This window comes from Zingiber officinale, chromosome 3A (assembly GCF_018446385.1).
Source record: "Zingiber officinale cultivar Zhangliang chromosome 3A, Zo_v1.1, whole genome shotgun sequence".
NCBI classification, from domain to species: domain Eukaryota; kingdom Viridiplantae; phylum Streptophyta; class Magnoliopsida; order Zingiberales; family Zingiberaceae; genus Zingiber; species Zingiber officinale.
The window spans coordinates 11150540-11159646 of NC_055990.1; the positions used below are offsets into that span (position 1 = coordinate 11150540).

A 9107-nucleotide genomic window follows, 5' to 3' on the forward strand; every position below is an offset into this window, starting at 1 on the left:
GGCTAATACGCCCAAGGCTTAGTATGATCGGTAGGTAACGATTACCAATTACATCTCTATGCAACTCTTGTTTATAGGATCAAGATCCATATTTATATTAAAACTCGAGTTAGCTTTGGCTAATACGCCCGAGAGTTAATATAAACGTGATTTTGTCCTACCTTTCCAACTATTGGAAGAATGCCTATAGTTGACTCGATCCAACCGAGTAACTAGGAATACTCAATATAATTGAGTTTGTATTCACCCATGCGTTGATAGGCGGGACCAAGATTGTCCCTCCGTACCCTACCAAGATAATATGTATTGCTCTGCTTTGGCAGATTCAACAATACATGTGATCGAGGTAGTGATAGGTATCACAGCACGGTTAGGCATTTAGAGTTGGTTCGATCGAGATCTAATCTAATCGAAAAGGATACATCTTGTGCACGACTTAGATCTAATCTAATCGCAAGGGTGCATCATGTGCACGACTTAGATCTAATCTAATCGTAAGACACTAATTAATTAATTACTTATTAAACATGCATCATATACATAAGCAATTAACTAATTAATCTATTTGTGATTTAGTCATGGCCCTACTACGATCTTCTCAAGCCAATGAGAAGATCGAATGGTCAACCTAGGGTCAAAAGCTTCTCCAATCTCCTTCCTTTGACCACCTTGTGTTGCTCGTGCCCGCCTCGGAACTCTTCTCATGTGGACCCTCCACCGCTCCAATTTTTACATTACAATTTGAAACTCGAGTTACATTCGAGTCTAAATCTAATTTATAACAAGAATATAAAAGAAGGCACGACGCGCAGGTCGCGAAAAAAAAAACATACAACACGCGCAAACACTTAACGGCACGCAGGCCGTATTATGAATTACAACACAATCCAATCATATTAGGTTTTTGGGCCATGACTATCACAAAATTAATATATAATTCAAAATTATATATTTATCATAATTTTCTGTAATTTTAAAATTAATTTTATAATTTTTACGAGTAAAATTTCCCGGCGGACCCGTTTAGCGGTTTCGGGCGCAATCGCGGAACGGATCCCCTTGCGGGGCCAGGGGCAGCGCCCCTACCCGCGATCTAACCATCGCGAGGGTTCCTTTGCGATCCAACAGTGCCTAAACCCGCTGTCCCAAAACGATTTGGACCGAGACATTGCCGTTTCAGAAAAATCTTTCCGGCGGGTTCGTTTTAGCGATTTCGGGTGCAATCGCGGAGCAAATCCCCTTGCGGGGTTAGGGGCAGTACCCCTACCCGCGATCTAACCATCGCGAGTTTCTCCTAAGAGATCTAATGGCACCCAAGCCCGCTGTCCCAAAAAAATTTTGGGGTGAAACGAAGCCGTTTTGGAAAAATCTTTCGAGTAGCCGAAGCCTACAAGCGACTAAACACTTGTGCTTCGATTACTCGAGAAAAATACTCATAAAAACCCAAAATTATTAATTTTACAGAAAATTACAGAAACTTTAGTTTTCATAAAACCAAAAAAACAAACTTGTAATCTCCTTGCACGTGGCTCTGATACCACTGTTGGGTTTTTCGGGCCGCGAAAACCGCTTTTCGCGTCGCGGAAACCCCGAATCACCCAAAGCCGTAGATCTGTGCAAGGAAAAACCGAATGAAATTACGAGTACGAGTTTGAAAAACCTTTTAGATCTACTCCTAGATCTATGTGTTGAGAATTTTACCCTTGAAGCGTGCCCTTCGCAAATCCCGCTCGTCCAAGGTACGTGTCGGATCTCCAAAGTATCAAGGTAGATACTTCTCTAGTGATATCCACACGAACAAGGAGTGCTCTCTAGCACTCAAGGATGGAGAAGAAAGACCCCAAGTGTGCTAGCACTCTCTCTAGGGCTCTCGGATGGGAATGGAAGAAGAAAGGAAAGTAAAGAAGAGAATACAATACACTCCTCTAAAATATTACCTTTTTTTCTTGGACTTCTTGGATTAATTCACTCACCCACCTTCTTCCACCATGAAAAGTACACGGCAACCTCTAGAGAGGGAGAAAGAAGAGACCAAGGAAGAAGAAGAATCAAGCATTCAACACACATAATTGCCACAAAATAAAAACTCCTCTCATAAAGTGTGTGGCCGGCCACACAATGAAAACCTCCCTCATTAATGTGGCCGGCCACATTAATGCAAAGAGGAAGGTGTAACCTCCATGAGGTGGCACACCTCATGAGGTGGAGGTGATGTGGCAACTGTGTCATGCCATGTAGGATGAGTCAACCTACATGATGTGGCAATGCATCAAGTCAAACTTGATGTTTCAACATCCATTTGGTCAAGTCAAAATTGACCAATTTTCTTCCTTGTTGAGTTAAATCCAACCTTTGATTCAAGTCAATTTCAATTTAATGAATCTCAATTCATTAATATAAATTGACTCAATGAATCAAATTTAAATTAGACTTATTCAACAATTGAATCTAATTGAGTCTAACTCAATAAGTCTAATTTGAATCCAATCTTTGGTGCATCATATGAACCTAATCCAATTGGTTCATCATATGAACCTAATCTCCATGCACTTGTTCTTTGTATGTGACCCAATAGGTTCTTGTAACGTTGGCAATGTTTCTAAACTCCTTTAGAAACATAAGCAATGAGCGGCATCTAGCAATACATCATTGCTACCCAAGTTACAAGAATGTTATGATCCAACATCACCTTGTGACTACTAATTGTGACTCATCACAATATATGACATTGTCATTCTATCCTAGACATCTAGATTGATCAATATGAGGCATAGACCGTGTCATCCTCTAATCAATCTAAATCTTGAACACCAAGTAGACTCACTCGATCAAATGAGCTCAACATCTAATGTTGACTCATTTGGGCATGGTCATGCACTTAGTGGTCTCACTCTATCAAGAATACCGATGTCGCTCCCGTCATATGGGAGGGATAGATCCCATCTACATCACTCACATCCCTCTACATAATTCGTTACATACCCAGTAATCACCTTTATAGTCCACCAGTTACGGGTGACGTTTGACGAAACCAAAGTACATAACTCCTTATGTAGGGATCCATGGTGACTTCAGGTCTAAGGACTAATAGTCATACTAATAGCCACATGAGAAAAGTATATGACACTCATATAACGATCCATGATACTTTCTCATGGCGGGTCATTCAGTATACATTTTCCAATGCATACCCATGTGTCAACTTGATATCTTTATATCCATGACTTGTGAGATCAAGTCATCGAGCTGACCTACATGCTAGTCTTATTGCATTAACATTGTCCCTGAATGTTAATACTTGACTAGGAATGATTTAGAGTAGTGTTCCCTATATCATCTCACTATCGATTCAACTAATCGATTGATATAGGTATGAACCTTCTACTCAAGGACGCTATTATACTTAGTCTATTTGGCACTAATACAAATAAGTATAATAATCAAACAAATACCTTTATTAATATACAAGAATATGATATACATGAGTCCATACAATCATCAAATGATTGGCTCTAGGGCTCTAACTAACAATCTCCCACTAGCACTAGTGCAATCAGTATAGGCTCTAAGGCCTAATGACCTATTGTGACCATCATGCTTTCTCTGTGCCAAAGCCTTGGTCAAGGGATCTGTGATGTTAACCTCTGTAGGTACTCTGCAAATCTTCACATCTCCTCTATCGATAATCTCTCGAATGAGATGGAAACGTTGTAGAACTGCTGTGAACACTGCCAGCTCATAGCACTACCATTCAAGCAAAACACGAACCTCGACTGTGATCTTTAATCATCCTGATCGGTCTGGAAGCTGGCATCACTGTAACCCTTTACAGTTAGCTCATCATTGCCTCCATATATCAAGAAATATTCTTTAGTCCTTCATAAGTACTTAAGAATATTCTTGACCGCTATCAAGTGACTTTCACCTGTATCTGACTGGTATCTGCTCGTCATGCTTAAAGCATACGAGACATCAGGTAGAGTACATAGCAGGGCGTACATGATAGACCCTATGGCTGAGGCATAAGGGATCTGATCCATGCAGTCTCTCTCCTCTCTAGAAGAGGGACCTTGAGTCTTCGAAAGACTCGCGCCATGTGACATCGGCAGAAATCCCTCATAGATAAGTCCATCCATGTCAGTCTTTCTCTAAAAGACCCACTTACACCCAATGGGTTTTACCCCTTCAGGTGGATCAACTAAAGTTCATACTTGGTTGGTGTACATGGATTCCATCTCGGATCTCATGGCTTCTAGCCATTTCTCAAAATCTTGTCTCATCACAGCTTCTTGATAGGTGGTGGGCTCATCCTCTATGAGCACAATGTCATCATGGTCAGACAAGAGACATGAGTATCTTTCAGTCTGACGCCATATCCTATCAAACCTGCGAAGAGGTATGTCTACTTGAACCGGTTGTTGTTCCTCAACTCCTTGTGGAACAACATCATCCACAACACTTTGTGGTTCCAGTTCAATTTCCATCGAGGCATCAGTGCTATTGTTCGCATCTTGAACTTCTTCAAGATCAAACGTGCTCGCACTAGTCTTTCTAGAAACAAAGTCCCTTTCTAGAAAAACCCCAGTCTTTGCCACAACTACCTTGTGCTGACTGGGAATGTAGAAGTAATATCCCTTAGTTTCCTTGGGATATCTGATAAAATAGCACTTGTCGGATTTGGGTCCTAACTTGTCTGAGACTTGACGTCGAACGTAAGCCTCACAACCCCAAATCCTCATGAAAGACACCTGGGCATCTCTCCCAGTCCATATCCTATATGGTGTCTTTATCACGGCCTTGGATGGAACTCGGTTGAGAATGAAAGCTGCCGTGTCTAGAGCATATCCCCATAGATATGTCGGAAGATCTGTGTGACTCATCATAGATCATACCATATCTAATAAGGTACGATTCTTCCTTTCGGATACACCATTCCACTGTGGTGTTCCAGGAGGAGTGAGTTGGGATAGAATCCCACACTCAGCTAGGTAGTCACGAAACTCATGGCTAAGGTATTCTCCACCTCGATCTGATCGAAGTATCTTAATACTCTTGCCAAGCTGGTTATGTACTTCATTCTTGAATTATTTAAACTTTTCAAAGGATTCAGACTTATGTGTCATCAAGTACACATAACCATATCTACTGAAATCATCAGTAAATGTGATGAAGTACCTATAATCGCCTCTAGCAGCAACATTGAAAGGGCCACATACATCACTATGTATGAGTCCTAACAAATCAGTTGCTCTCTCGCTGTGCCCACTAAAGGGAGTCTTGGTCATCTTGCCTCGTAGGCATGAATCGCATATCTCATATGATTCAAAATCAAATGAGTCCAGCAAACTATCCTTATGGAGCTGGGATAAGCGTTAGTCATTTATATGACCTAAGCGACAGTGCCAGAGATAGGTGTGGTTCATATCGTTCGATTTGAACCTCTTTGTACTAACGTTATAGATAGGGCTCTCAAGGTCTAGAATATAGAGTCCGTTCATCAGAGGTGCACTACAATAGAACATATCGTTTAAATAGACAGAACAACATTTGTTCTTTATTATAAACAAAAATCCTTTCTTGTCCAAACAAGAAACTGATATAATGTTCTTAGTCAATGCAGGCCCATAACAACAATCGTCTAACTCTAGTACAAGCCCAGAGGGCAGAGATAGAAAATAAGTCCCTACAGCAACAGCAGCAACCCGCACTACAACAAAATCGCTCATAGACATCAGTGGAACAACAACGGTTTTAGGCTAAAACCGATGTCTTTGAGTATTTTACATCGGTTTTTTTAAAAATCGGTGTCTATGAGCGCAGATTTTAGCTCATAGACATCGGTTTTTTAGGCGATGTCTATGAGCGCCCTTTTTTGGTTAATAGACACCGATTTTAACATCGGTTTTTAAAATCCGATGTTAATGAACCCAAATAATATTTTAATTTTTCCCCACAAGCCAAAATTTGCACACTGTGAATTCCCTCCAAACCTAAATCTTTATCCCGCCCTTCCTCCGCGCAACATCTCTCTCGCGATAACCTAAACCTCCGACCATCCGACCATCTCTCTCAGCCTAAACCTAAACCTCCGACCATCTCTCTCAACCTCATCTCCCTCTTCCCCCCTTCCTAGATCATCTCCCGATCAGGATCAAGACACGACGAACTTGCTTTTCCGACCAACCACACCGCATCTCCTCCAACTCCTCCATTTGGTTGAGAAGAGGAGGCCTTGGTAGCGTACAGCATTCCCACCCGCGCGTCCAGCATTCCCACCCGCGCGTCCAGAGCCACCGGCACCACCTCCTCCGCCACCTCCGCGAACAGCGGGCTGAACCGCAGCAGGTACGGCTCCCGACACGTCGTCCCCTCCGGGCACACCGCCAGGCCCCCCTCCACCGCCAGCAGCCGCCGCATCGTCGCCGCGTCTCGTCCCCTATCTCGGGTCAGCCGCACAGTCCGCATCGGCGCCAACGCCTCCAACACCCGGCTCAGTGCACACGTACACCACCCCCTTCTTCTCCCCGTTCGCTTTCCCATCTCCGGCCCTCCGGAATCGGATTCCGGTGACGACGGCGATGAAGATGGATATTTTATAAGGGAAAACGATCCCCATCGCGATCCTGAACACGGCCAAAGGGATTGCCACGGGTATCCACATGAAGAACGCCATCATCTCGCATGGCGTCGGGAGAAAAGCCAGTCTTCCGTCATGGAACACAAGTGGCTTCGGGTACTTGTTTCTCGGCATTTTGCTGCTCTCACTCCTTGATTCCTCCTCTCTCACGACATAAATTTCCTGAAAAATAAAACAATCACTTTTAACTCATATCTTTGATCGACTAACGTGGAATCGAAAGAAATGCAGGTCCAACCTTGGCCGAGAGTTGGTGGTGGTGGACGTTGGAGAGGTTCACAATGGCCGCATCGGCCTTGACCATGTCCCTGAGAGCTCTCTGTTTGTCAGGCCAAGAGATGACCCCCGTGAAGTAGCAGCCCTTCACCACCTGCAACTCCGCCCCCACCACCTCCCCCACCTCTAACTACTCCTTCAAGAATCCCTCCACCATGAGCCTCGGCAAGGTGGTGAGCACAACAGCTCGCCTCCCTTTCAGCACCTCGCATGCATGCAGATGGAGGTTCTCCAAGAAAATTTTCGACAGCACAGTCCTAGCGATCAGTCGCAGGTCCCCCGTCCTCAGCCCGCAGAAGGTCACGAAGGCCATGATCCTCATCCCAAACTCGTGCTTCCCCAAGAGACACAAGGCAGGGGAGAGCGCGAGGAGGAGGAATTAGTATAACCAATCCTCTCGTTTCAGAGTAATATGATTATAACTTTCTTTTTATTTGAGGTTCACATCCTTACTGTATAAATAATTTTTTGATGATATTGTATATTTATGACTTATCTGATCATTTCTTTCAACTTGCTACTGTGGACCAGGTATGTTCCTTCTCATTTGCACCTTATGGTCTTTGAGTTGGTAAAAAACTCTCTGCGTGCGGTTCAAGAATGTTTTATGAATTCTGATAAGAATGCCCCTCCTGTTAGAATTATTGTCGCTGATGGGATTGAAGATGTTACAATAAAGGTACGATACCAATAAATACTTAATCTTCAATTACTGTTATTCTGCTTGGTAAGCAAGATTGCAATACTTCAAGAATAAGAAAGGATTAGTTAAAAATTCATGCTGTCTTGGCAAGTTGCAGAATTTGAATTTAACACAGAATACTAGGTACTCTAGAAAATAGAAACTAGATGTAGTGAAGATGAAAAATATGAATTTAAATTATATTTTCTTTGGGAATTCTTGACAGTTACTGATGTCTTGCAGGCATTTTTTATTTCTTGAAAAGTGTTGATACTGCAGAACCACCAGATGTAGATTTGCAAGACAGAGAACAATTATACATTGAAGAACATAATTGGACTAACTCCTCACTCTTTAAAGTGGTTAATCAGATTTATCAGAAAACTATTACAAATGAAAGTTAGGGAAATTCTCAAATATTTCATGAATTTGGGGCTCATTGCTACTGGTTATTTTTAAACCAGACAATGATTATGTGAAATCCAAGAGTCTTCCACTTTGTCTATATCTGACTATATGCATACAAGAATACGTCAGAGCCTGTTGAAAATCTTTTACTGCCAACATGTATATCAGCATCTGCTGTTGATACAAGTATAACACCCGGATAAATGCAAAAATTTTCTAATTTTTGTAATTTATCTTCTTCTTAATATCATTAAATTATATCTTATGGCATTTCTCTGTTTGTTAATACTCATGGTTCGAGGAATTTCTTGTTACATATCAATCATCTAGTTTTTCTAGCTTTGGAATACTGATCTTGATATGCTATCAATTATTTCAGATATCAGATGAAGGGGGTGGCATACCAAGAAGTGGTCTTCCAAAGATTTTCACATATCTCTATAGCACTGCTAAAAATCCACTCGAGGAAAACGATGAAGGAAGCTCAGATGGAGTAATTATGGCTGGTTATGGTTATGGGCTTCCAATTAGTCGTCTCTATGCTCGCTATTTTGGTGGTGATTTACAAATTATCTCTATGGAAGGATATGGTAAATCCAATTCTTTCTTTATGCAATACTTAATCTCAAGTTCAATTTGTCCTGCTTGAATTCCAATATGGCTCATTCATTGCCTATTATGTTGCCAATACTTATTCGTGATTTACAAACTCGTGCTTGCTATGATTTTTTGATACAAACCGGATGCTATGCTTTTGTTACAATGATTTTTTTTATACAAACCGAATGCTATGCTTTTGTTACAAACCATATACTAGTTGGAGACTAAATGATTGCCTAAGAAGAAAGGAATTAGAGATTAGGAGATGCAGTGAGTAGAGTGGCTGGATAAGCTATCTTAAATGGTAACCTTAGGATTAAAGGATTGATACTCGAATTTAACCTAACCTATTAAGATAAATGGGTAATCAATACTAATCCTTATTTTGATTGTTTAAATGTTGGGCTCCTGTTTCATAGCAAAAGGTTCATTTTGTGACTCTAAACTAAGTTTTTTTTATTGTTTAAGTGTATTTTCTGAATTTTGAGAACCAATTTTTTTTTG

At 41.4% G+C, this 9107-nt stretch overlaps 1 protein-coding gene across 1 annotated transcript; it reads left to right on the top strand.

Moving 5' to 3' along the window:
- Positions 1 to 7450: 7450 nt before the first annotated feature.
- On the top strand, positions 7451 to 8828 carry LOC122053557 (pyruvate dehydrogenase (acetyl-transferring) kinase, mitochondrial-like). Its single transcript, XM_042615591.1, has 2 exons — positions 7451 to 7592; positions 8383 to 8828. Exons 1-2 carry the CDS (start codon positions 7470 to 7472, stop codon positions 8650 to 8652), a joined length of 393 nt encoding a protein of 130 aa, XP_042471525.1. The 5' UTR covers positions 7451 to 7469; the 3' UTR covers positions 8653 to 8828.
- Positions 8829 to 9107: the final 279 nt, after the last annotated feature.